This window comes from Caenorhabditis elegans, chromosome II, assembly GCF_000002985.6.
Source record: "Caenorhabditis elegans chromosome II".
NCBI lineage: Eukaryota > Metazoa > Nematoda > Chromadorea > Rhabditida > Rhabditidae > Caenorhabditis > Caenorhabditis elegans.
In genome coordinates this window covers 8,685,394-8,711,075 of record NC_003280.10, presented here as the reverse complement: position 1 = coordinate 8,711,075, position 25,682 = coordinate 8,685,394, and the positions used below count along the sequence as shown (strand labels likewise).

At 34.6% G+C, this 25,682-nt stretch overlaps 9 protein-coding genes and 1 long non-coding RNA gene across 15 annotated transcripts; 5 read left to right on the top strand and 5 right to left on the bottom strand.

Moving 5' to 3' along the window:
• The first annotated feature begins 658 nt into the window (after positions 1-658).
• srg-15 (Serpentine receptor class gamma-15) lies at positions 659-2,387 on the top strand. Its single transcript, NM_063450.3, has 6 exons — positions 659-872; positions 915-1,133; positions 1,188-1,334; positions 1,427-1,609; positions 1,763-1,848; positions 1,890-2,387. The coding sequence occupies exons 1-6, from the start codon at positions 663-665 to the stop codon at positions 2,005-2,007; spliced, it is 963 nt and encodes a 320-aa protein (NP_495851.2). The 5' UTR covers positions 659-662; the 3' UTR covers positions 2,008-2,387.
• On the bottom strand, positions 2,216-3,921 carry cup-16 (uncharacterized protein; the record flags this gene model as incomplete). Of its 2 annotated transcripts, NM_001267252.2 has the most annotated exons (5): positions 2,216-2,350; positions 2,393-2,548; positions 2,598-3,130; positions 3,218-3,479; positions 3,529-3,921. In NM_001267252.2, the coding sequence occupies 5 exons, from the start codon at positions 3,670-3,672 to the stop codon at positions 2,267-2,269; spliced, it is 1,179 nt and encodes a 392-aa protein (NP_001254181.1). The 2 variants fall into 2 exon arrangements, with proteins under 2 accessions (NP_001254181.1, NP_001254182.1); NM_001267253.3 differs by lacking the exon at positions 3,529-3,921 and having other exon boundaries at positions 2,267-2,350; positions 3,218-3,425.
• Positions 3,922-4,315: 394 nt separating this feature from the next.
• On the bottom strand, positions 4,316-6,252 carry prx-5 (TPR_REGION domain-containing protein; the record flags this gene model as incomplete). 2 transcript variants are annotated; one of them, NM_001026848.6, is made up of 7 exons in its annotated part: positions 4,316-4,448; positions 4,495-4,958; positions 5,011-5,100; positions 5,246-5,476; positions 5,525-5,869; positions 5,918-6,102; positions 6,152-6,252. In NM_001026848.6, the coding sequence occupies 7 exons, from the start codon at positions 6,249-6,251 to the stop codon at positions 4,355-4,357; spliced, it is 1,509 nt and encodes a 502-aa protein (NP_001022019.1). The 2 variants fall into 2 exon arrangements, with proteins under 2 accessions (NP_001022019.1, NP_001022020.1); NM_001026849.4 differs by having other exon boundaries at positions 4,355-4,448; positions 5,918-6,096; positions 6,152-6,251.
• A 994-nt stretch (positions 6,253-7,246) lies between these two features.
• On the top strand, positions 7,247-7,761 carry ceh-7 (Homeobox protein ceh-7; the record flags this gene model as incomplete). Its single annotated transcript, NM_063447.4, has 2 exons — positions 7,247-7,444; positions 7,652-7,761. The coding sequence occupies 2 exons, from the start codon at positions 7,247-7,249 to the stop codon at positions 7,706-7,708; spliced, it is 255 nt and encodes an 84-aa protein (NP_495848.1). The 3' UTR covers positions 7,709-7,761.
• A 1,645-nt stretch (positions 7,762-9,406) lies between these two features.
• Positions 9,407-12,064, top strand: sphk-1 (Sphingosine kinase 1; the record flags this gene model as incomplete). 4 transcript variants are annotated; one of them, NM_001026846.4, is made up of 7 exons in its annotated part: positions 9,407-9,651; positions 10,195-10,326; positions 10,378-10,475; positions 10,603-10,954; positions 11,002-11,108; positions 11,212-11,559; positions 11,606-12,064. In NM_001026846.4, 7 exons carry the CDS (start codon positions 9,408-9,410, stop codon positions 11,744-11,746), a joined length of 1,422 nt encoding a protein of 473 aa, NP_001022017.1. The 4 variants fall into 4 exon arrangements, with proteins under 4 accessions (NP_001022017.1, NP_001367075.1, NP_001254179.1 ...); NM_001381535.1 differs by having other exon boundaries at positions 9,558-9,651; positions 11,606-11,746; NM_001267250.2 differs by lacking the exon at positions 9,407-9,651 and adding an exon at positions 9,824-10,107 and having other exon boundaries at positions 11,606-12,054.
• Positions 12,065-12,147: 83 nt separating this feature from the next.
• chdh-1 (Glucose-methanol-choline oxidoreductase N-terminal domain-containing protein) lies at positions 12,148-14,485 on the top strand. Its single transcript, NM_063445.9, has 7 exons — positions 12,148-12,306; positions 12,478-12,673; positions 12,725-13,066; positions 13,165-13,472; positions 13,558-13,844; positions 13,890-14,252; positions 14,302-14,485. Exons 1-7 carry the CDS (start codon positions 12,150-12,152, stop codon positions 14,446-14,448), a joined length of 1,800 nt encoding a protein of 599 aa, NP_495846.1. The 5' UTR covers positions 12,148-12,149; the 3' UTR covers positions 14,449-14,485.
• Positions 14,486-15,192: 707 nt separating this feature from the next.
• C34C6.10 (Transposase) lies at positions 15,193-16,649 on the top strand. The gene is made up of 3 exons (NM_001267249.3): positions 15,193-15,819; positions 15,872-16,049; positions 16,204-16,649. The coding sequence occupies exons 2-3, from the start codon at positions 15,896-15,898 to the stop codon at positions 16,266-16,268; spliced, it is 219 nt and encodes a 72-aa protein (NP_001254178.1). The 5' UTR covers positions 15,193-15,819; positions 15,872-15,895; the 3' UTR covers positions 16,269-16,649.
• Positions 16,650-16,880: 231 nt separating this feature from the next.
• C34C6.3 (EGF-like domain-containing protein) lies at positions 16,881-19,166 on the bottom strand. The gene is made up of 8 exons (NM_063444.5): positions 18,998-19,166; positions 18,886-18,953; positions 18,497-18,695; positions 18,236-18,451; positions 17,790-18,125; positions 17,525-17,743; positions 17,281-17,484; positions 16,881-17,235 (listed from the first exon to the last, which is right to left on the bottom strand). Exons 1-8 carry the CDS (start codon positions 19,152-19,154, stop codon positions 17,045-17,047), a joined length of 1,590 nt encoding a protein of 529 aa, NP_495845.3. The 5' UTR covers positions 19,155-19,166; the 3' UTR covers positions 16,881-17,044.
• Positions 19,161-22,905, bottom strand: linc-120. Its single transcript, NR_101727.1, has 2 exons — positions 22,125-22,905; positions 19,161-21,587 (listed from the first exon to the last, which is right to left on the bottom strand). It is a non-coding gene; the product is annotated as a long non-coding RNA linc-120 (long non-coding RNA).
• Positions 22,906-24,496: 1,591 nt separating this feature from the next.
• Positions 24,497-25,153, bottom strand: C34C6.9 (uncharacterized protein; the record flags this gene model as incomplete). The annotated part of the gene is made up of 3 exons (NM_001267248.2): positions 24,867-25,153; positions 24,657-24,776; positions 24,497-24,602 (listed from the first exon to the last, which is right to left on the bottom strand). Exons 2-3 carry the CDS (start codon positions 24,728-24,730, stop codon positions 24,497-24,499), a joined length of 180 nt encoding a protein of 59 aa, NP_001254177.1. The 5' UTR covers positions 24,731-24,776; positions 24,867-25,153.
• Between the last annotated feature and the right edge of the window lie 529 nt (positions 25,154-25,682).

Here is a 25,682-nt window from a genome sequence, read left to right as displayed (position 1 = left end):
TTTCTGTTCAGGCTGCGAATTCAGCTTACTCATAGTCAGTTTCTTTTTCAGAACATTCAGAACGTAAAAAGTCCTCAAAAAAATTAGACCTACACTTTTTTCCAATTATCTAGGAAATTGGGGAAACCCCAATCACAGATTGCCCTACAGTTCAATTTTGAAAATAGCTGCTATTTGGATGTGATGGAGCATACGAAAAAAGACCCTTAGCTATTGTCAAACTTTTATTCTTGTATAATATATGCAATACTCTTCAAAAACCTGTAGCCAAAAATTTAACAATTTTTCAAGAATCTGATTCCGTGAAGAATTTTGCACAGCTCTGACGTGTACTTTATATCAATAGTAAGTCAATCGGTGTTTCCTCCACTCATTTTATTAATAAATTTCCGACTATACTTTTAACACTACGAACGAGTTCCCATTTTTCGTTTGCATAGTCTTCAAATTTTCGATAAGTTTACCAAATTATAGCCTTTCGCGACTTTCCGACGTATGATATTCGCAGAAAAGGACATTATTATCGTTTTTAATTCTTAGAGATATTTTTCTTTGTCACCTGCATGTACACACCTCCCAAACCACTAAAACTAATCAAACCACCTGTTCCTGGTCAAGTTATTTTCAGTGAAAACAAAAAAAACTTATTTATTGAGCGTAGAATGACTACTAACTATTCCGAACCCGATCCACTTGTTTGTGATGAAACCTATAGCTCTAGCATCGAAATTTTAAAATATCTTTTAACAATATCATATTTAATACCAGGAGGAATCCTTCATTTATTCATACTTCATACGATTTTAGTGACGAGAAGAGGTTATTTCAAAGGTAGCTCTTTTTTTGCAATTTTTGCACTGGATTCTGTTTCGGTAAGACAGTAGCAATTAGTTTGCCTTTTAAAAGTTTTTCAGAGCATTATAATTGTTTTTATTGATTCATTTTACGGTCGTCTCTTTCTTTATGTCCCTCCACTTTGTCCCATCGTTGGCCCATTTTTTTGGGCGTCATCATTAATTCCAAAAATATATTTCTACTTGAGTGTTCACACAAGATTATCTAAATGCGTAGCCCATATATGTATGGTATTGAACAGAATGACATGTGTTCTAATGCCAACTTATTATGGCCAGGTGAAGCTGCGACTTTCAAAAAAAAACATGGTATCAAAAAACCAAAGTTTTCAGATATGGCGTAAGTTGACCAAAGTGTCTTTAGTGATAATATGTATTCTTCCATTGGGTGGAACTTGGAATATAATTATTTCCCCAAGATTTTACGTTTTACCATCTTATGGTGGATTTGCTATAAGCTATGTCAGAGCAATTCCTTGGGTACGTCCAATTTCAAGACATTACATAGAATCTCTAATACATAGCTTGGAAGATTTGTATATCATATTCTAGGCAACAACAATTTATTTCAGGCTTCATCTTCTTTGTTCCAATCAATTTATATCCTCACAGCTCTTGTTTTCACTTTTATATGTACATCAGTTACTCTCTATAAGCTCATTTCTCTATCTGATCGTATAAAATCAGCTGAAAAATCGTTATGTTTCTCAAATATTTATATTTCTCTCACTTTTTTAGCAGCGGCAGCTAGCCAGGCAAGAAGTTCACATGATCATACTTTGATTTTCAGTCAAAAACGTATTCAATCAAATTAAATTACTTATATTCAATAAGTCTACGTATGAATGTTTAGACATTGCTCGCAATAATTTTTCCCGTTATTATTTGAATTTTTCAAAAAATTTCAGGCTCTATATGCGTTTTGCACTAGTTGCATGTCATCTGATTTATTATTCACTGCTCAATTTCTGGCGTTTGATATGTTTACTGTTGGGTAGGCGATAACTTTTTGATGTTTAATGCATTAAGTTTCAGATCTGCTGTTATATTATTTTGGAGTAATAGCCAGATACGTGGATTAATACTTCCTTCAAAAGCAGAAGACGATCGGATTTTCAGAGTTCAAACGATCAATAACTCATTTACTCATTGATCTGAAAATTGAATCAGTTAATAAATTTTTTTAAAGGTTTTAAATCGTTTTAGAACATACGTTTGATTGTTATGTTTCTAAAAAGATTGAGAACTTCCAAAAACATTTACTTTTGATTCTGTTCTCAGATTCATGAGTAAGTCAGCTATTTATTCTTTGAAAATATAGATTTTTGAAGCAGAAATAGTTTGTATTTGTTTGTTTAATTATAGTATAAAAGTTGAACCTTTATTGAATTACGTACATATTTACGGAATTTTTATACAAATTTCGTTGTTGAATTTGATATTTTCTTTTCCTTCTTTTTTTTCCCAACTGATTCATACAGTTTTTCGAAATAAGTCTGTAAAATTTAAATCATTAATAATAACGTTTTGATATCAACCTCTAAATTGTTGCACAAACAGGGTTTTGGTGTTGTTGGAGAAAGTGCTCCAGGTAAATAGTCTGAATCTTGACGACGATGTCGAGTTATTCTCGGAAGATACACAGATCTATCATGCCAGTGAGATGATGAATTATGACAACTTCGAAGAGAGCACTGAATTTTTAAAATATTTTCGTATATTTATACTTTATCAAAAACTAACCTTAACGGCTTCAAGAACAATTGTCCACCAAGTAACTTCACCTTCTTCATATGGACTTAACAAAAGTAGAAAATGAATAAGATCCCAACTGATGCGATCTTCCTCTTCTTCTACACGTTCTTTGTCTTCTTCTTCAAAATTGGCAGGTACTCCTGCGGGTTCTCCATTCAATATTTCAGGTACTTGACTAATAACAATAGGCGCTGAAACATCTGCAACGTTGGAAACATCTGATACTTCCGAAATAAAATGATCCTTTAGAATCTCTTGATTTTTTAATTGTTTTAGTTTTGGTACATTCTGAGCAGTCGGAATATTTAAAGAAGTTTGCGGGTTTTGTGTTCCAGACGAACTTCTTTCATATTGAATAGTTGCAGAATTTGAAGTCTCTTCTGGAATAGCCGATATTGGCTTATTCAATGGTTCTTGAATATCGGGATCATCTACATGATCCCTGCGTTCCTTCATTTTTCCGCCCAACTCAGCAAAATGGTGCTCGTTCCGATTTCGAATTTCACTGTCTTCTGGTTCTCCTGAAACATGCTGATGATACAGGTTAATCGTCTACATCTAATGAGTTCAATATGAAAAAAATATTAAATTGATTCTAAATGTTTCACCTTGTTCATCATGATCTAAATCGTCTTCAACACCTTCAATAGAAGGCTCCACAGCAACAATATTAGGTGTTACGGTGGTTGATTGCCTGAATTTAGCTCTTGTGAAGTTGTCCAGTCTACTTTTCAAGTTTAGGTCGTCTTTGATATTAAGTTCAATGTTGTCTGATACTTCGGAAGCTTCATGGACAACTCGTGGCTCTGGTTGCATTACAATACCAATGTTATCTATTTCTTCTTCTAACTTTTCTCCTTTCCCAGCAATCTATAACTAAGTTTTAAACTTTAGAAGCAATCTTCAACTCAAAACTCACATTTGATGATATTCCTTCAAACACTTCATGTTCTGCTGCAGAATCAGATGCAGTGACTTCTATATTTTGTGATAATTCTTCTTGATGACATTGATACAGAGAGAATACAAAATAAAATATCGATAAATTGAGCCAACAAATCATAAATCAAGAACAAGTTGAACTAAGATTTCCAGGGGAATATTACAGCTATTGAAGATGTTTTGGATAGAAGAGAGGAAAAAAGAAAGAGAAAACTTGTGACTGTGCTCCTCTCAATTGGAGCTGTTTCTCTCGGATCTTCTTCTTCTTCAACCAGCTGTACCTTTTCATGATAAATGGCCATGTCATGTGCTTCAAAGACAGAAAGAGAAAAGGAAGAATGTGTTCGATGACCGGCAAATAGAAAAGAGTGAGACGTTTGGAAGAGGGTGGCGGAAAGATGATAATAAATAGAATCAGTCATATGTTCCGAGGTTTTACTCATGGAACGGTGACTCATGTGGAATTTCTGAGCATTTTGTAGAAATTCACCGTAAGAGAAATGATAGGATTTGATTACTTAGTGTCTAGAAGTCTTGAAGAATGTTATTTTAATTTAGGCATTATTCAATCATTTCATTGAGCTCTAACAATGTGAGTTCTACAAACAAAACAAAATGAGCTGAACACTTTTTGTGCTAGGTCGGTTTACTTCCTGCTTTCTTACCGCTGTAATAACATTTTATGACCCTTCCAAACTCGTGATCGGCTTGAAATTGAGATTTTCAAAATGAAAGTTTGAAAACCAAGTAAAAAAATTCGAGGAAAAATAATTATTTATTTTAGTATTTAAATTGTAATTATTCTAGACTAGAGAGGCTTTTACAGCTGCCAAATCTCGTCTTTCCACTGCTCTCAGTAAATTGTCAGGGACATTCGATGTTCGGATTGCTGCTGATCTGAAATTTGTGAAGGTGATTTTAACATATAAAGCTATAAACTAACCTCATAGTTGTCCAAATACCAGATGCATCATTTCCTCCTTTTTGCAATTCTAATGCAGATAAAAAATGTTTCAAAGCTTCATCATAAGATGATAATTGCATACAAGATATTCCCAAATTGTATCTTGCTCTGACATATGTTGGATACAATTTCAAAGCTTCTCGATATGCTGAAATGGCTTCAGCTGTGTGGTCACCATTGGCTAACGTAGCACCAAGACGATTCCAGAGACGAGCATCAGTTGGATTTTTGGAGATCGCCAACTTGAGAGAGTCGACAGCTCTTGCAAAATTGCGATTCAAGTTGTATAAAACTCCGAGAGCATTTTGAAGATCTGGATCTGGAGTTGCTCCTTGTTGCCGAGCAGCATCCAAGAATCTAGCCTCAACTCGATTAAAAGTGTCACTGTCCAGAAATGAAGAGTAGAGTGGAGGTGTGGTTGTCACTTGAGTCGAGTTTGAACCCTTAAAATATTTATTCGTGTGGGATTATTCTTGAAATAAAAATAAGAAATACCAAGTAAGAAGACATCCATTTATCCAATTGATGTAAAGCTTCATTTTCCATTCCTTCGTTCGCTTGACTGACAGACAAACCAAGAAGTGCCTGAAATAATTTTGATTTTATTGGAAGTTTTTTTTTTTTTTTCTTAATTTCTGTTCTTAAAAAGTTTTAAGAGACAGATATGAATTTTATCGCGACCTATCTATTTTATGGCATCAAATAATCAAATATTTTTCTCAAATTTTACCTCCTTGTTTCCAGCGTCAATCTGCAAACATTTTTGGAACGCTTGCATTGCTAACTGATCTTTTTCATTTTCAGCATGAGCCAATCCTAATTTACACCAGGCACGTGCATCCTGAGGATCTTTTTGAACTGCTGCTTCATAGGCAAGCATGGCATTTCCAATATCTCCATTTCTCATTAGATTGTCTCCTTCCATCAGTGGATCTGACATGGTTGTGAAAGGGTTTGCTTCCTGAATAGGAGGGTTATAAAAATGTGTTAAAGAAGACAAAAATCTTACCTGATAAACATAGTTTTCAGGACTTTGAAGAGATTCGTCCTTTTCCATATCTCTCTTAATTTCCTCCCATCTCTGTTCAAAAGCCTGTGCATCTTTCCAAGTGTTTTCCATTCCATAATTATCTTGTTGCTCCATAAAATCATCAGCCCAGTTTTGAGTCCCAGAAGATTTGGTTAAAGAAGTATCCACAGTATCCAGATATTCAGATGACCACATACCAGCATCTGTTATTGGTTGATGTGATGACGTGGATGTCATTGATGGAGCTTGAACTTGACGCCATGCAGATTCCATGCTTGGAGCACTAGATGTGTATTGTTGACTCCATTGACTCGCTAACTGGTTCTGAAGCAATCAATTGAAAATACCAATATATGAATGCATTAGAAATACCTGTCGCGGTTGAAACTCCTTTGTCCAATTTGCTGCCAAACTTGAGGATGCTGATGCCTGTGGTAAATTATTCTGCATCGACTTCATGCTGAAACTTGTTGGAGCCATTGTTCTCGCTTGTTGTCTTAAAAATTCATTAGCCATTTGTTCTCCCATAGAAGAAGATGGGAGAAGAGAAGCTGCAGCTAAAAACTTTTTTTTTTGTTAATTTTTACTTGAATATTTCCAGCTTACCATTACTCGGAGCGACTCTTTGATTGGATGTTCCAAATGTGTTAGCTAACCCGACAAGAGCATTCTGCTGTCCACATTGTCCTTCTACAACTCCTTTCATTCTGTAAAAAATTGAAGAATTCGAGAGTTAATTGTTGAAAAAAAGTAGAATTAAAAATGAAGAAAAATACAATTTACAAGAAATATATAAAATAAAGTGTGAATTTTGATTGAAAAAGAAAATAAGTGGGCCCCAGTGTAGTCTTTTCATCAAATTGATTGATACTACATTAGGATTTAGAGTGAAGGAGACGTAGTGATAAAAAGATAGTATTGTCTTATCAAAAAGGATACAATTGATGAAATTTAGATAAGGAACAACGGAGGTCGACTATCGATTTCTGAAATAACCGGGAAACGTTTATGGATTTTTTTTCCAAGTTTTCCTAGCAAGATTGAAAACGTAATAAAATAGAATACCTTATTGTAAGTTTCCAAATTTCAATCCTTCAATTAGATATTCTAGTTGCTAGTGGAGTTATCCTAGATCGTTTTAAATTAAGCAAAATGGATATTTTGCACTTGGTTTGATTTTCAACAACACGGGTTTCTGGCTCGACCCGTCGCCCCATTGCACACTTGCACGGGGGAAAAATATTTGATTGTGCAATAATAATAATAATTTTTCGTGTGCAAAAGACAAATTTTGCTCGAATGAAGTTGTGAATTTAAAGAGAGTTCCCCCATTATTCCATAGCTAGGATTGATGTCATCTGGATCAAAATTTCAAAGATATCGAAACTGGCAGGAAAAACATTATTAACCAAAAAAATGTCAAGACAACCTTATTCGTCGACTGCATACATTCAGTTTTTTCCCCTATTTTGACATATTCTGTATACCTATAGGTTTTGTAACTATAAAACATTCCTTGAATACTTTTTTGTATAATGTCATCATTATTATATTTTCTTTTATAAACAAGGCCTATTAAAATGTCCAATAAAACTACGAAGATATACACAAAAGGTGTGATTTTATAATGTATTCCCTATAATTTAAACGAAACGAAACGAAAACGGGCGGCCCCTTGTACTGACAATTGACGGCATAAATATGAAACACGAAATGGTCTTTACATTCTTACTGATGATGGTTAGACCAGAAGCTTCAACCTCCAGAATTCCACGTAGAAGAACCACATTTACAGTGGAACAACTATATTTACTCGAAATGTATTTTGCACAAAGTCAGTATGTTGGATGTGATGAAAGGGAAAGATTGGCAAGGATTTTGAGTCTAGATGAATATCAGGTTTCTATTGTTTTTAGAAATCTATTCTCTATTAAAATTGTTTGCGAAATTTATCCACCAGGCTGAGCTCCAGCAACTTCTACGTTAAGTCTAACATATCCGATTGTATGTTGTAAAGATGTGATTAGATCAATCTAGGAAAAAAATAAAAAATTTTTAAATCAGTTGTTATCATTCAATAATTTTCCGAGACGTAGCACATTACAGGTGAAGATTTGGTTCCAAAATCGTCGAATCCGGATGAGAAGAGAAGCCAATAAATAATAGTCAAATATTTATTTAATTTCATTTCACTGAAATAAATTTTGTAGTTAGAACCACTATTTCCAACATTGAAAACATCGCTTTACGGTTTTGAAAACTCCTCGAGAGCAAATTCCTGATCATCTGACACTTTTCCAGACATTAACCCATTGTCTTTTAACCTGACAAATTGTCGATTTCTTGGACAAACAGTCAAGTTGGTAGGCGAGTCATGGGGAGTACACTACATAAATGAGTTGTGATGTTTGATTTTTCTCTTTTTTGTATGTTTTGCATTGATTAGAAGCAGCCAATTCTTTCTTAAAAAATAATAAACTCATATTGTTTAAAAAATCATCTAGTGCATTTTAATTGGAAAAACTGGCCAAAACTTGCAAAAAAGCATAAAGTTATGGGAGACTTGAGAACGTATAGATTGAAAAGCATATAGGTTTGTGCACACGGCGCAACTTTTATTTTCACAGTTTACCTTTGAAAAGAACACATCTAGTAATACTTCCTTGTTTTTTCATCAAAGTGACCGTTCATTCACTCAGCGATCTCAGAGTGCACTATTCTCCCAATAGTCAATACAATGCTTTGATAATTCAAGAGAGATGTTTGCTCACTTTCCGCAACTCTTTCCGTATTCCACCTGGCTGTAGAGGTATTTCCCTCTGGAAAACGCTCAAATTTTTAATTTTTCCCGGAATTGAAACAATTCAAGATAGTGTTATCAACTTATGTGGTTGACTGACTACTTTTAAATTTCCATCTTTATTGTCTTGATCATTCATTTTTCAATTATTATTTAGTTGGAAAATAACTCTCCCATTGATCAGATCTGAAATCTCAAAAAAGTACTCTGAAATCCATTATAGTTTCCTTTCTACAAAATGGTTTTGATTACAGTTTCACAGCATATAGTTAGAAGATTGAAATTAGATACTTTATGTTTTATGAAGTTAAAGTATAAATACACATGTTTAACCAAACTGCATGATTCATATCCTTCCTCAATATAAATTAATCCACACAGGTTCCCTACATTTCCCATTCCTTGTCTATTGCCCTGCACTCTTAATTGTTCCCCATTCAACCTACGTCCTATTGTTCATTTAATGTTTTCATTCAAACATTTCTTACCACGTGACAATAAAACATTGTGTCCCTATTTTAGAATTTTGTTTTTTTCAAAAAACTGAACACATCAGTACTCGTTCATTTTCTACTAACCTTTTCTGTGAGTTGTTTGCAGTGTAAATAAGCGAAAATGTGTGTAGCGTTGCAGTGCTCAATAAGTCTATTTTATGCACCATAGCAACTCGCAATAGACTACAACAATGTTTTTAACGCTCAAAAATCCTTGGTTCTTTAAAACATTGAAAAATAGTAAAAATGAATATTTATAAGGCTAAATAATTTCCAACCCAAATTTGTTAGAAAAAGTGCATGTGCTTTGCATATCGATTTTCTGTAAAATAAACATTTCCTTCCAAGAACTGTTAGCTGAACGGTGCCAGCGATTTAAGATTTCAAGCTTAATTTGAAATTATATTAAATTGAGAAAACCGTACGTCTAAAAATGTTCGTACAGGTACTTCGCACTTAGTTAAGCCGTGTTCAACTCCTGTCATTTCTCATCTAACCACTCTCTTTCTCTAACACACTCTAACCATGACCAACTCCTTGAGCCCCTCATACCTTTACATTAACCAAAATGTTCATAGTAGTGGTAACAATTTTTGAAAATTATACACAATGGTACTCTTCGCTACTAACAATATTCAGTCTAACTATCAAACGAAAGCTAAAGACAATTCGGAGTATGCAGGACTCTACATCAAAGTGCACTTGCACCGAACATCACATGGGCGGGACAATTTGCTGCTGTTGCCGATCGGATGCTGAGGAAAACGAGCAGCTCACAAGTGTGATATTGAGCAGAAAACCACCGCCACAGGGTGAGTTTTTTTTGGAAAAGTTTAATATTTTTCTAATAACGTAATTAATTTCATGATAAATTGTGATTTTAATTGAAAAATATTTCAAGTATTCATGTTTGAAAAAGAGCTATACATGCGTCTAGGCCTGAAAAGTTTCACGACGGGTGCATTTCTGCGTAGGATCCGCTGCACTGTCGTAAAATGTGATGCTTTACCGTAGCTAAAAATCCTTTAATTTATTTTTTCTTTAATTTTCAAATCAAATTTCAATTCAAATCAAAAGTTGTTTTGAAAAATAATTGTATAAATGTTCAACTCGTTTCATCCGCTTGTTAATGCTGGTCATTGATCCCTCGATTAAACCGCCTGTTGTTACATAAAAATCGATATGCCAAAGACCACGCAGCCAATTTTCGAGAATCGTTTGTTTATAATATCTCACAAGAACCCACTTAAACTTTGGAATAATGGAAGGTTAGGATTTTCTTAGAATTTTAGCAACATAATAAATAATTAATTCAATAATTTCTTCCCATATTCTATTTTAAAATTATTTTACAGAACAATGTCGTGGAAATCTTCTTGTTTTCATCAATCCTAACAGTGGAACTGGAAAAAGTCTGGAGACTTTTGCGAATACAGTTGGACCGAAGTTGGATAAAAGCTTGATTCGATATGAAGTCGTTGTTACGAGTGAGTTTCAGGAAAACTAGAAAAAAAAACAAATTAATGTTTACTTTACAGCCGGGCCGAATCACGCGAGAAATGTGCTCATGACAAAAGCCGACCTTGGAAAGTTCAATGGGGTTTTGATTCTTTCTGGAGATGGTTTGGTTTTCGAGGTAACGCTTTCAAAAAACACGAAATTAGTTTAAATTCGTTGGAGGCAGTTTTTGAATTTAAAAAATTATATTATTCACCTTTCCGCCGAAATAATGCAATTTTAATTTCAAATTTGTAAATTTTCAGGCTCTCAACGGAATTCTTTGTCGTGAAGATGCATTCCGGATATTCCCAACTCTCCCAATCGGAATTGTTCCCAGCGGATCCGGAAACGGACTTTTATGTTCGGTTTTGTCGAAATACGGAACAAAAATGAACGAGAAATCTGTAATGGAAAGAGCTTTGGAAATTGCCACCTCACCAACAGCAAAGGCGGAAAGCGTAGCTTTGTATTCAGTTAAAACAGATAATCAGTCATATGCATCGTTTTTGTCAATTGGATGGGGTTTGATGGCAGATATTGACATTGACAGTGAGAAATGGAGAAAATCGCTTGGCCATCACAGATTCACTGTTATGGGATTCATTCGCAGCTGCAGTAAGATTTTAAAAAATTTAAATTATTCTAAAACTTCCAATTTTCAGATCTCCGATCTTATAAAGGACGCCTTACGTATCGTCCATACAAACCAAAAGGATTCCATCCATCGTCCAACGTTTTCAGTGTGTATGAAAAAACTACACAACAAAGGGTGATCAATTTCAAAAATATATTTTTTAAAATAGTTCTTAACATATATTTTTTAAGTATTTTTTATTAGTAACGACCCTTCCAATAATTTCTCATTTTTCTAGATTGATGATTCAAAAGTAAAAACGAATGGATCCGTGTCAGATTCCGAAGAAGAAACAATGGAGACAAAATTCCAAAATTGGACGCTGCCCGATTCAGATGAAACTTTGGCAGTTGGAAGTTCTGATTTAGAAGAAACTGTCGTAATCGAGGATAATTTTGTGAATATCTATGCAGTTACTCTTTCCCATATCGCAGCTGATGGACCATTCGCTCCAAGTGCCAAATTAGAAGATAATCGAATTCATCTTTCGTATATTCTATGGAAAGATATCGGTACACGAGTTAATATTGCTAAATATCTTTTGGCGATTGAACACGAGACTCATCTGGATCTACCCTTTGTTAAAGTTAGTGTCACCTTTTCTTTCTATTAATTCAAAACTAAATTTTCAGCACGTGGAAGTGTCGTCAATGAAACTGGAAGTTATCAGTGAAGGATCACACGTAGTACTCGATGGAGAAGTAGTCGACACGAAAACAATTGAAGTAGCATCGACAAAAAATCATATTTCCGTTTTCTCATCAACTGCCTAGAAATTAAATATCTTTTATCTTTGATTTCTAACCGGTTTTCCTTGTGTACAAACACCGATGTATAGATTTTATTTTATTTTCCCAAAGAAGTAACCTAATAACTATGTTTTAGGATTTAAAGTATATTGAAATAGCTTTTCCTCACATTTTTTGAAGTTTTTAATCTATTCAAGGGTCCCCTCTCTCACTTTTCCTCTACTTCGTTTCGTGTGCTTTCCTCATTTTTTACTTGCCTTTTCTGTGATTTATTTACTTTAAAAATTTTCTAAACGTTTAAAAATTATTTTCCTATTCTCTACTGAATTGTTTTACGTGAAAGTCAAGTTATTGGTTCTAGATACTGTTTTCAAAAAAAAAAAAGACCCACTGGAAAAAAAGTTATTTTATTTCCCATTTTGAAGATATGCTTCAAAATCATGCGGCACGATCTCTACAAAGGACCTCAAAACGATGGATAAACTGGAGAGATTCGATGAAAGAAGGCACATTTTCAGCGGATATTGCAGAAAATAAACCAACGCATATTATTGTTGGAGCTGGAAGTGCTGGCTGCGTTTTAGGTAGGAGATTTCTCTTGATTTTGGTAATTTCAGATTGAAACCAATTGTTTTTCATCATTTTTAACTTTCTTCAAAAAAGACAGAATATTGATTATTGGATTTTCATGTCGAAAAAGAGACAACCGTAGTTAAAATTTCAATTTCAATGTTATATTCAAATTGAACTTACAGCAAACCGTCTAACTGAAGATCCTTCGAATCGAGTACTTCTTATCGAAGCTGGACCAGTTGATCATAAATGGGATTGGAGAATACACATGCCAGCTGCACTTATGTATAATCTCTGTTCAGACACTTATAACTGGCATTATCACACAACTGCTCAAAAAAATTTAGGAAATCGAGTATTTTATTGGCCGAGAGGAAGGTTTGTTTCGACTTAGGTTTTTCTAATTCAATTTATTAGAAACATTTCCAGAGTATGGGGTGGAAGTTCAACACTGAATGCAATGTGCTATGTACGAGGACATGCCTACGACTATAATCGATGGGAGAAAGAAGGTGCATCAGGATGGAACTATGCAAATTGTCTACCATACTTCAAAAAAGCAGAGACTTATTCTGACGCAACCGGTCCAAATGACCCATATAGAGGAAATAATGGTCCATTATACGTTAAAAAAGGAGATGCTGAAAATCCATTGCATAAAGCTTGGTTAAATGTTGGAAAAGAACATCCGTTAGGTTGGACAAATGATATGAATGGAGAAAAACAGGAAGGAATATCTACTATGGATATGACTATTCATAATGGAGAACGGTAAGGATTCAGCGGATTTTTTAAAATATAACAATTGATCTACCATTTCTTCCTATAAATAGAAATATCACTGATACTAATTCTCAATAGTTTTTCAGCTGGTCCGCATCGAAAGCATATGTTCATCCGATTCGAAACCGTCCGAACTTGATCACATCTTCTGGAATCACTTGTACACGGGTATTATTCGACACGAACAAGGCGATCGGAATCGAATTTATTCGAAAATTGAACTTTGTCGGAACGGATTCTATCGATTCATACAGTAGAGAGAAGATTTATTGCCAAGGAGATGTTATTTTGGCTGGTGGAGCCATCAATACACCCCAATTGCTTATGCTCAGTGGAGTCGGGCCAGCTGATCATCTGAGGTCTCACGAAATTCCAATAGTTGCAAATTTACCTGGTACGTATTCTAGTACAACTTGCTAGATTGTTTAAAATTTGCAAATTTTGTTATCAAACTACAATGATTCAAAAAATTATTCCAGGAGTTGGTCAGAATCTTCAAGATCATCTTGAGATCTATGTTCAACAAGAATCAACGCAACCCGTAACCCTATACAACAAAAGTTCATGGAAGTTCCCACACAATATGATCAAAATCGGGCTCGAATGGTTCACAAATCGAACAGGACTAGGTGCATCATCTCATTTGGAAACTGGTGGATTTGCAAGATCAGATGATACGGTTACACATCCTGATATTCAATTCCACTTTTTACCATCTACAGTACACGATGATGGTAGAACCAATGGAACTTGTCATGGTTATCAGGTAATAAATTATAACTTTTATATCAATCTTAATTGCAATTTACAGGTCCATGTTGGTCCAATGCGGTCTCAATCGAAAGGATACATAATGTTACAAGCCAAGGATCCTCGCCGTGCTCCAATCATCAATCCGAACTATATGGAAGAAGATTCAGATTGGCGAGAATTCCGTAAATGTATCCGAGTGTCTCGTGAACTTTTCGCATCAAAAGCGTTTGACGAATTCAGAGGAAAGGAGTTGGCTCCTGGACCAGATTGCCAATCAGATGCTGATATTGATCGATTTGTTAAAGAAAAAGCAGCATCAGCATATCATCCATCATGTACTTGTAAAATGGGATCAGAAAATGATAAAATGGCAGTTGTTAATCCAGAAACGATGGGAGTATACGGAACAGAAAATTTGAAAGTAAGGAATCAATGAAATTCTCACACTTCGTGCATTCATTATATTTCAGGTCGTCGACGCAAGTGTAATGCCATCAATTGTTAGTGGAAACTTGAACGCCCCAGTGATAATGATGGCAGAACGAGCAGCGGATCTGATAAAACACAAAAAACAACTACTTCCACCGTCAGATGCAAATGTTTGGCACCATAACTAGGATTTTTATTTATTTTAATAAAGTTATTTAGATTCTGAATAATTCGAACTGTGGGGTTGAAAGACGTACACGTATAATTAAGCAATTACCTAACTATTATATAAATGCAGTGCTCTGAAAATGTGTATTGACGCCAAAATTATCCCGTTGCGAAAACTACAGTAATACTTTAAACCACTAAATACTGTAAACAGCACTTGTGTCGATTTATTGGTTCGATTTTTGAAATGAATTTTTTTCGAATAGTGACATTCCATTTTCCTTACAATTAGTTTCTTCGTATTATGGTAATCCTACAGTACCATACAGTACCTCGACATCATCTTTCCATCCATTATCTCTTTAAAAATCAAAATTTCACAGTTCCGGAGAGTACAGTAATCCTACCGTTTTCCTACAGTAATCCCACAGGATTTTATACAGTACCATACTCTCTACTATCACCAACTTACTATACCTTCTAGAGAAAACCTTTTTCAAATTAAAGCACAAACTTCCAATACAACAGACAGATAATTAAAAAGAAAGACTCCACGTCATTAATAAACACGTGAACTTTGCGGTGGCCACTGCCACGTTGTCGCGACGCCATCTACCGACCAGGGGTGCGCATGGGTCAAAAAGAGTCGACCCGCTCCAACTTTGAGCAAGTAGTACTGACGAAAACAAGTTATTTTTTTCTCTCATTATTTTTCTTTATATTTTTTATTTATATTATAATGTATTATTTATCTTTTCAGGGAATACGTACGAAATGCCTTCCCATCGACCAAAGATCAGGAAACTCCTAGCAGAATATGGTTTCAGTATTATTGTGTCACAACAAGGACCATTAAACAACAAGGACCATTAAAATATTTAAACCATTAAAATTATACAATTTCGAGGATTTAGATGCAAATACCTAAAAATGGGCGGGACTTACCTTACCTAGTTCAAATTAAAGTCGCAAACTTTTCTCAGAACATTGTGATAATCTCGTGAAATTTTGATCCTTCACAAATTAAAATTAACACCTGTGAAGTACACATACTTGCTAATTTCATATTAAAAAACATTAGGTTATGATATTCTATATCTATATCTACAGGCCAGGATTTACCGTAAAGCATTCAGCTTTTTTTCAGGCGACCGGAATATGAAAATTACTATCTTTGGCACGTCAGATGCAATTGCACATGCAATTCTCGAGCCCAAATTCCGTTGCAGTGGACAGTCTATATATTTGCTGGATGACTATTCATCTGAAAATATTGTAGTAATTGCAAGACCGTCTCATTCAATTGGTGGGCAAGCAGAAAATCTCAGCCAACTCACACCTACAAGCTGTTCTCTTCCAATCAAATAGTTTTATGTGGTGTGAAGAGTGACGTAAGGATTATCATAATTATTATATATAAATACCTCATAATTATCATTTTAGGAAACAACATTTTCTATCCTGAAAATGGTCGAAAAGTTAGCACTCGACACAGCAACTTTCGGAAGTCGCTTCAATGACTTATTGAAAGTGCCATGCAAAACTATGAAGGCGTGGATCAGCAGTGAAGCCGACGAGCCCACCACTGAGATTGGCCCATTCACCAAAGAAAAATTGAAGAGTAAGTTTGAGCTTGATTCCGAAGATTTCTGCTTAGATCCTGGATTCATTTCTTTCTGACCTCTAAATAAAACCTCAAATGAAATTAACAGTTTATTATATTTTACTTTTTTTTTCTCAAAATTCATATTTTGTCATATATTCATGGTTTTCAGACGGCTATCAACAAGGCCAAAATGGCGACGTCCATCACGGAGCCGAATCTCTCTTTTTGGCTTGAATCATTGACGGAGCTTCTAGCAATTCCTTGTCACTCGATTGTGAAGGATCTGTCAAAAGAGGCAATGGTCATTTGCCCGGTCTTCCGAATTTCAAGGACTTTCACAAATTATGGTCATGTGCTATACGTGTCACAGAAGCCACTCGGGACGAAACCGATGAAATTAACAATTACGTTATGCACGATTATGAAGCCAGAGACTCCCGTGGTGCCTGAAGTAAGCTATTGTATTTTCCTACAATGGCATTGTTCTTACTATTAGAAATTGATTTTTTCGGCTATCATCTAAATTTTTCTTCAATTGTTAAAAGTTAATTCATTCAAAAATATTATGTTTTTTTACGATTATGTATTGTAATTAATAAAATATTCTTCTCGAAATTCTCGTCACGGAAATTTGAGCCATAGAGACCCGTTCCTTTCATCTGAACAAAAAATGTGTATCTTTTAAATTCAATATTGCTACTCACACTGCATAAGCCGTCTTGAATCATGAAGTCCTTGACGGCACGATGCAATGTGCACATGAACAGTTCGGTGATAATGATGACAGAACGAGTAGTGGATCTAATCAAACACAAGAAACAACAACTTCCATCGCCAGTTGCAAACCATAAATTAGATTTTTATTTATTTAAAAAAATTTATTTAGATTATGATTAATTCTCGAACACTAGGCATTGAAGGCTAGAAGTTGATTATTTACAAGTATAATTAAATAATTAGCTAGTTTAGATACCGGTAATAATAGTGGAATGGGATATCGAAGTGAAAACTTAATAGAAAATAACGAGGATCATCGATAATGATAACAAAACTTGCAGAGTAGCTGATGAGTTTTCAGATTCGGTAGAGGTGGTTGTTGTTGGAGCTATAGTATTTCTAATTGTCATTTCAGGTACATGATTGATTGTTGATGGACTCTGACGAGTTGTTGAAGTAGATACTGTCATGGGTTCCAGGCGATCTGTTAATTTTTTTGATTGATTTTCAACCTATAACGTCAACTCACCATGAACCACGTTTTTAACTCCAAAAGCAAGCTCATTGGTTGGCTGTGACGGTTGCTCAAATGTGACATTGACAACTTCTGCCAATTTGAGTTTCTCGACCCCTCTGTTGATTCCCTGGAAGTTGGAACCCATTTGACTATCCCCTTTTGACCAGACAATCAGGATTTCATTTGGTCCCAATGGATGATCGGTTGGTTCAAATTCTGAAATATGAATTAGCTACGTCGTATAAGTTTAACGTACCTCTAAGCTCTCTCCTGAACATAACAATTGATCTACCATCTTGTTGTGTTCCATAAGCAGCTGATAAACTCATTTCACCGTCATACCAATAATCTTCAAGAGGAGTTGAACGATCACGAGAATAGAAGTCGGAAATAAAAAGTCTGTCGTTCCTAACTGAAGCCATTATAACATCAACACAATCCATTGGGTGTAAGGAGGATTTAAGACCAAGCTCAGCTGAAACACACACATTATAAAATCAAACTTAATTCTAAAATCTTACTGAATCCATTATTTTTTGGCATTACAGGTTTGGCTACAAACTCTCTTCGTGCAATTTCATCCATTTCATTGGATCTTCCACGTGTATCCTCAAGAATCGGGAATAATCGGCAAGATGTGCTCAATTCAGTTGGCCTCCATCCAATTGATAACCAATTTTTTGTATCGAAATCCATAATAACCTCAACTTCATTATCGACACGTCGTGAATAAATACGATCATTGGCAGAAAGATCATGTCGTTGATAGCATCTCGGATTGAACATTCCATATAGTGGAAGATCAGCAGCGATTGGTTCATCATACGCAAAACAATGATCGTTTTGAGAATTGAATTCTGTAATTTTAATTTGGTCAACAACCACTTCACTGTACACCATGTGGTTATTATATTGAAAACTACTTCACAAAGTGTAACCTTTTTAGATAAGAATAAAAAGAGCTCACTCTGATCACAACGCTGACCGAAGAACCCATAGGAGCAGAAGCATCTTTTCTCGATTAAGGAATTAGCTTGTTCTACACAAATTCCGCCATTCAAGCAGTCATCGTTTGTATCGCAATGCGCATAGTATTGACACTGGTTCCCGGTGAATCCACTTTCACATTGACACGTCGAATTCATGATACTTCCACGTTGATTACATTGATCCATTTCTTTGACTGTAACTCCGTGGACTCGTGTTAAAATAAATGAAAAGTGCTTACCATTAGCTCGAATAACATTGACATCTGCACAAGAACGAAATACTTTACCATTGTGCATGACTTGCTCAATGAGCAGCATGCATTGTTCACATGGAGATCGAAGTTTTATTAACTGTGATGTTTCATCTTCGGTGATGACTCCCGGCAATTGCTCTACTGTTAGTCCATCAGAGTCTATTAATCGAATACGGTAGGTACTCTGTAAATTGGACATCTATGAGAAATTGACAACTTGTAGATAGACTGAAGGGATTTACATGCGTGCAAAAACTTTTCAGTTTTCTTAAAGCTTTCACGTAGGCATTAAAATTCTTACCTTCAAGAAAAATTACGCCTGCCTTATAGGTTGCAATTTAGCCAAAATTTTCATTAACTTTCTGCGTACTTACATTAGAAGCTGCAGGTGTAATCCATGAAACATTATACGAGCTGCCAATATTAAATGTAGTGTAGAATGCTGAAAAACATTTTTTTCCATTTGTCAGTCATAAATCAAAATACGTTTAGTTGGTTTAGGTACTCCGCATGGTGGCATTGTGAGGTCATCTGGAAGATAGTCTAGTGGTGGGAAACGAGCTTGGGGATTCGTGAAAAGTACGCCAGATTCAGCATATTGTATGATGATCGCCATCAGTAGAAGGAAAACAGAGGAAGGCATCTGAACTGAAAATCATTTATTAGAAAACGAGACTAGTAGAATTGTCTGATTAACGAAGATTAGAATATTTATTGGATGCATCCTAGGAGTACATTAGGCTAGAGCAATGTACATGTGCTTCAAAAATTCAACCGTCTAGTCCTTTAATAGCTTGAGTCAATCTGGGAAAGAAATTGTGAACCTGAAAGGTGTGAAACTTAAATGAAACGAAAAAGAACACTTGTGCGTGGGCGTAGCACACAAATGGCCACCACCATCGCCACTTTTCATTTCTCAAACAGAAAGAGACTAATGAGACGGAAAGTACGGGCAGTTTATGGGGTAAAACTTGTACTCGGATTACGCAACCAAATTAGGGAAAATGAATGAAAACAGCTAAAGAGTGAGAGAGAAATGTCGGCGGAAAATGAAAACTTGCGATGCATCATACTGTGGAGAATTGCGTGTTTATAATGAGAATCCTTAACGAATATATCAACAATATTGGATTAACCAAAGAAAACGAAAATTGAAGTGCTTGAGTGAAGTGGAGTAGAAGAAAACGTTTTAGCTTCAGGTAACGGATGTTTGAACTGATTTTCATTAATCTAAAGCATTTCGATTTGCAAAATAAAAATAACAGCGAGACTCTGATATCTCGCCTTAATTGAAACATCAATGATAGTGTCAGATTAGACTAATTAGGGTACTGTAGCTTAATTGATATTTCCAAATTAAAATTGACTGCAAGATGTAGTAAACAGTGTAAATAATAAAGTTTATTTTTCATAAAACCAAAAAATGGTACGAATGCTAAATAGACTGTAGTTTTCATAGTTACCATATTTTTTGAAAATATTTCAGATATCCACACAAATATGAAACTGTAAAAAAATGAATTTTGTATAAGTACGTATCAAAAAGAAGGCGTTGTTCATCTTTAAGTGTAGGTTACACTTGTAATATTTCACTCCTTCAATCAAAAAAAGGAGTTTTCCGAAAAAAGTGTTTCCACCGGAAACCCTTCTTCATCTTTTTGTTCTCTGGGCAACTCCCAAGAAAAAGTGAGATAAAAACAGGAGAATAACTAGTTAGAAAACACCATATGACAGGTATAGAAAACGAAATAAAAATAGACAAAAAACGGTTGAAAAGAAGATGGAGAAACCAGTAATGAGTGGTACATGGAATGTGAACCTTATGGTCATTTTTGTAGGAATACTGTAGTTTTCAATGTTTCTAAATTAGATGATCGAAAAACTTGTGATCATAATGATCCATAACGATCTATAATGAGAGTTGTTGAAACTATAAGACATAATTTGAATCTGGATGTCAGACCCGGTTGGGCTTCCACTAGGCTTTAGTTTCAAACATATCTGAACCGAGGGCTATGGCTCTAAACTTTTTCAAATGTATTTCTAATCATTTTGTTAGTTCCACATTTGTTTCCCCAGACGTATATTTTTTGAGATGCGCCAGTTTGAAGATACTCAGTTTAGCGAGTTTAGGCGGTTATTTGGTTCGCTGAGCGTGATGTACACCTGGATTGGGACTTTGAAAAAATGAAAGTATAGGAAAAGAAATGAGACTCTAAAGCACTTTAGGTGTGGGCCGGAAAATGTTTTTTCCGACAAAAAGCGGTACACCGGCATTTTGCCGGAAAACGACAATTACCAAAATTCCAGAATTTCAATTTTAATCGGTATAAAAATATCTAAAGAATACGTGAAGCGGCAAACCGGCTTCTTGGCAAGAATGAAAATTTCCGGTAAACCGGAAATTGCCGTTCTGCCAAAACAATTTCAGAACGGCAATTGCCGCCCACCATTGATAAACATCATGCTCAGCGGACCAAATAACCTCATAAAATCGCTAAACTGAGTATTTTCAAACTCGCGTATCTCGAAAAATACATGTCTGGAAAACAAATGTCCACTAACAAAATGATTAAACATATTTTTTCTTTTTAACTCAATAGTTTTTATTTCAATACACCAACTTTTGTAGAGTTACACGGAGTCAAATCCATTTTACCGAAATTCACTAAAAAATTTTATAACTCTTTTGTTGTACCTTTATAACTCAACTTTCATTGAATTTCAGAAGATAAATTTTGTTGAATAGTGAATAAGAAATATTTCTCCACATTTTACCAGTTTTAAGTTTTTGGATATTTTCATGTTCAGCCAAGTTACAGACCGTTTTTCAAAAAAATCCAATTTCGCTCATAAAACTCTTCATATCAAACGTATCGACTTGAAATTTTGAAAAATGATCACTTTTTTGAGGTTTCTACAATGTCCTAAAAATCTTTCAAAAAACACTGTCCATCTCCAAAATCGTCCTTCGCTCCGAAAAATGAAACTGGACCTTTGCCTTTCGGAAAATGACCAAAAAATGAAATTGTGATTTTTGGGACGAAAAAAATATTTTTAGAAAGCTGAGAACACGCTATTTACGAATTTCATATTCATTTTAAGTGATTTCTTCTCTGAAATGACCTAAAAATTAAACAAAAAGAACATAATTTTAATTCTCACGTAAAATTTTTTGGTAATTTGCTCAGTGCTTCAATTTTTTTATTGCAAATAAAAATTTTCACGTGAGAATTGAAAGTATGTTTTTTTTATGCGAAACTGAATTTCTTAAATTCAAAAACTGGTTGCAACAATGAAGCTTCATATGAAGCAGTCTCTAGAAACCTTTCCGCAAGAAAATATCCTTTTTACAGCGTAATCGGTTCCCTATTCAGTATAGACGTAAAAAGTACAAGTAATTAGTAGTACTTAAGCCCGGAAACGGTATGTTTTACGGTCATCATTAGTGTGGCTAAAATAAGAGAGATACGTTCGAAAAAAGTGAGATGAAGAACTAAAAGAAGAAGAAGCAGATGAAGAAAGAGAATTGAGGCAATTCAAATGAGGAGGTGTGTGGGATTGGCCGAAACGTTTTCAAAAGGGGAGAAAATGGACAAAAAATGAGATCGACCGGTTCGGACAAGCTGGGTGATGCACTGTGAACAAGAGTTGCGAAACTGAAATCTTAATTCCGAGTCAGCTCTTGGAGCCATCGGGGTTTGAAATAGAAATAGGCATGCTTTCATCTTTTACCCCAAGACAATTCATTTTTCAATATATAGAGAATCTAGTAAACCAAGCGTTTTCTCAATCCTTATATGAATTTCTCTAAAATAAATATTTGTAGAGGATTGGTCTCGAGTGGAAATGTTCAAAAAAAATCCAATAGAACCGGAAGTTTAGTGAAATCTTAGAAACAAGAGATTGCAAGGGAATGAAATTTATGAAACTAACTAATAAAGAACGAAAAAGTTGGTTCCAGCATTTTTATAATAAAACGATGATCTATGTGTTCTTTCCAACTGAACTAGTTCTCTATTTACAAGTTCATCTATATATGGATAAAAGATGGGATAAATAGTGAAAGGAAGAGCGAAAAAGAGGAGGCGCTTATCAGTCAAGTGGAAAATATTCGTTTTTATTATGTGTGACCATGGGATAACAAGCAGTTTGTATACATATTCTGCAGAAGGTGTTCATTAATTTATAGAGGGGATATACAAATTTTATTGGTTTTCAGATTCAATGTGATAACAAGATGATAACATGGAAATGGGGATTCACATCGTCATATAATAATCTGAAATTCTTTGAAAAATCTTTTTACATAAAGGGATTCCAAAAAAGTTATCCGTTTAATATCAGTTTGGAATTTTGTGCAAACCAATTTATCTTTTTTGTAGTGTGGAAAATTATCGTGCGTATGCAAAAACGAGAAAATTGTTGCAATTTTCGAAGGTGAGTTTTGCCCTTTTTTGTGCAGTTGTGATGGTCTAACTTCATAAATTTTCATTTCCGCTTCTAATGAAATTTTGTGTTAAATTTAACAGTTTTAGTGACCACCATAACTGAAATCGTGGCAAAACCGGCGCATTGAAACAAAGTGCCTATTCAAGCTCCGATACTATAGAAACAAAACTAAATTACAAACAATTCTATTAAAAATTGCAAAAACCAGAAAACATAGTTTTACAAACTTGGTCTCTAGGCAATAACAGAGTTGGGAACAAATCACAGACGTAACGGAAGTCTCAAGCAACTACGTGATTATCTTAAGCTATTCATCAAAAAATGAATAAAACTCAAGTGTCTTCGTCTTTCTGAAGTCAAAGAATTTTCCGTGCAAAAGCTGATCAAAAATCTTATAAAATTGGGCATATTCTCATTTCAACACCAACATAACATTAAAAATACGGCAGTTTCGAATACTCCGTTAGCAACACTTGTCCTTCGTCTCTTCTTGCCTATCCAACAAAAGGAAGACTATTCACTAAATCTCACAGTTCCATCACTTTGACCAACCACAACATAAACCTCTTGTGCGCGGGGAAATAAGGGCGTCTGTTAGATGGCAATGTGTCAAAAAGGATAACACCAAGGAATTAGATTTTTATATTTATTCAGGAAGTTTTAATATTTAGTTAATCTGGGAGACATCTTATAACGAAAAGTTCTAGAATATTTAAGGTATAGAAGCATCGTGATACCGATCAAAGTGTTTCCAAACTTTTCTGTTGCATTCTTATTAACAAAAAGTGAAATAGATTAGAACAAAAATCATCCAAGTGATATCTCTAAGACTATTTTTGTTACAGTTCGTCTTATTATCTTCAAAAAATCGGATGCAAATACAATAAAAGTGGTAATAAATGTATTGATTCGAAGACTGTAACATTTAATTATATATACAACCTTTGGTTTCGGTATTCCAAACAATAACAACGTTCTTACGCAGTAAAACTATGGAAGTAAGAGTAAAAAAATAGATGCAGTAAAAGCCAAAAGTTGTCGGGAACAATTGAACCGGTTGAATTGAGGGAAAGAAGAGATGGTATTTTGTTAGAAACCAAGAACGGTGGAACAAATCTAACGAATCCGCTTTATTTGAAAAAAAAAACTTGTGGTAAACTGGCAATAAAGCTGAAGAAACTTATTTTATTCTATAAAAAAGTAGGAAAAGGTGAATCGAGTATGTAACATGGAACACTGGATAAGCCAAAGGATTATGGATTTATCTTATAAATTCAAATTGCCATTGGTTAAAAGATTTGAGGAGAACTACGTGGAAAAATATTTTTGCAGGTGGCTGTGGGAGACAATATTTTAGATTGAAATCTTTGGATTGAATGGCACTGGAACCTGAAGTTTTGGCGGTGAATTTTCATCTTATCGAAACATTTATCTCCGTGTTTCTTTTGGTTTTTCTCACCGCGTTTCATGTTTGAGAAAAATGGGATGGAAATGGTTGAAAATTTGCAAAGAAGTAAAGAAGATCGTGTTAGGTTAAGTTGAGCATACAATTAAAATGTACAACACTCGGAACTTGGCACCAACTTCTTCCCGAGCTTTCACCCATGACTTCCAGATACCCCATGTTGAAACGAAAGCACTGAAAAAAATTAATTAAAAAATTAATAGTACTGAATTGGGTGACGAAACTAACAAGAATCTTTTTTCGAACAGTTTTTTTCCAAAAATGTAGAAAAATTGATTGATTAGCAAATTTCCAACAGTCATTTGTAATGTTTGGGTAAGGGTGTTATTCAGTAAAAGTTAGAGAAACCTGGAAAATATTTCATTTCAAAATCGTTTTTAGATTTATTGATGGATTTTCAAATGTTCCCGGTGTCTTATTTTTCAAAGTTAAACCAACATTTTTGAGTGACGGCATTTGTAAGAGCTACGAAGTTTTATCAGTTTCACATTTAATCTCAAAATATCGATTTAGGTTTTAAATTTTTTTTCGAAGTCTTTTCGCAAGTTTGGTATTTCAAAAAGCAAATAGGACATTTATTTTCATGTCATTGGCACTTCTTCTGATAGTTGCTCCATTCAAGGATTGTCTCGCCACCACGCACTTTTTTGCCATGACAATAAAACGATTGTATATGTTTGTGGTATATATGAAGGGGAGCGGACGGAGAATGTGTATGTGAGAGTGTCCATAAAATATTGGTGTCTCTTCCTTTTCTTTTCAGTTTTGACCCGTTTCATATGTTTTTTGTTGAATATCAAGTAGTTGATCCATTTTGGCTTAACTCCATACATACTAGCTTGCATAGGTGTTACAGTTTTTGAAGCCCTGTGAGATAAGAAGAATGGACCGTATCTGATAATTGAAAATTTTCCGAGTCTGAGTGAGTGCGAGTTATTGGATCTTTTTGTTATTGGTCCATTTTTCGCAAAATTACAAATTCTATTTTTGGGATATTTTATTCTATTTCCTTTTTTTTTATTCTATGCAATTCACTTCGAAAGAAGGATTCAAAATATACATTTACTAATTTTTTAACGCATTTTTTTTCAATCAAACATATTAAAAAGACGAAATGAAAAACCAACTAGTAACTTTTCAGCTAGTATTGGTATAAATGATTTTTAATCTGCATGTTTTTGAACATAGTCGAATACCGAATAGTCTCTACATAGAATGAATGACAATAAACCGTGCTTGTTCTTATAATATTGT

Bases quoted from the DNA above. Each gene is read 5' to 3' on its own strand.
- srg-15 (NM_063450.3), top strand. From the start codon at position 663: ATGACTACTAACTATTCCGAACCCGATCCACTTGTTTGTGATGAAACC. The intron at 1,335-1,426 runs GTACGTCCAATT...AATTTATTTCAG, and splicing joins ATGTCAGAGCAATTCCTTGG to GCTTCATCTTCTTTGTTCCA. The intron at 1,849-1,889 runs GTAGGCGATAAC...ATTAAGTTTCAG, and splicing joins TTTGATATGTTTACTGTTGG to ATCTGCTGTTATATTATTTT.
- chdh-1 (NM_063445.9), top strand. From the start codon at position 12,150: ATGCTTCAAAATCATGCGGCACGATCTCTACAAAGGACCTCAAAACGA. The intron at 12,674-12,724 runs GTTTGTTTCGAC...AAACATTTCCAG, and splicing joins TTTTATTGGCCGAGAGGAAG to AGTATGGGGTGGAAGTTCAA. The intron at 13,067-13,164 runs GTAAGGATTCAG...ATAGTTTTTCAG, and splicing joins ACTATTCATAATGGAGAACG to CTGGTCCGCATCGAAAGCAT.
- C34C6.10 (NM_001267249.3), top strand. From the start codon at position 15,896: ATGGTCGAAAAGTTAGCACTCGACACAGCAACTTTCGGAAGTCGCTTC. The intron at 16,050-16,203 runs GTAAGTTTGAGC...CATGGTTTTCAG, and splicing joins CACCAAAGAAAAATTGAAGA to ACGGCTATCAACAAGGCCAA.
- C34C6.3 (NM_063444.5), bottom strand. From the start codon at position 19,154: ATGCCTTCCTCTGTTTTCCTTCTACTGATGGCGATCATCATACAATAT. The intron at 18,954-18,997 runs GTATTTTGATTT...AATGTTTTTCAG, and splicing joins AGTACCTAAACCAACTAAAC to CATTCTACACTACATTTAAT. The intron at 18,696-18,885 runs GTAAGTACGCAG...TCCAATTTACAG, and splicing joins TTACACCTGCAGCTTCTAAT to AGTACCTACCGTATTCGATT.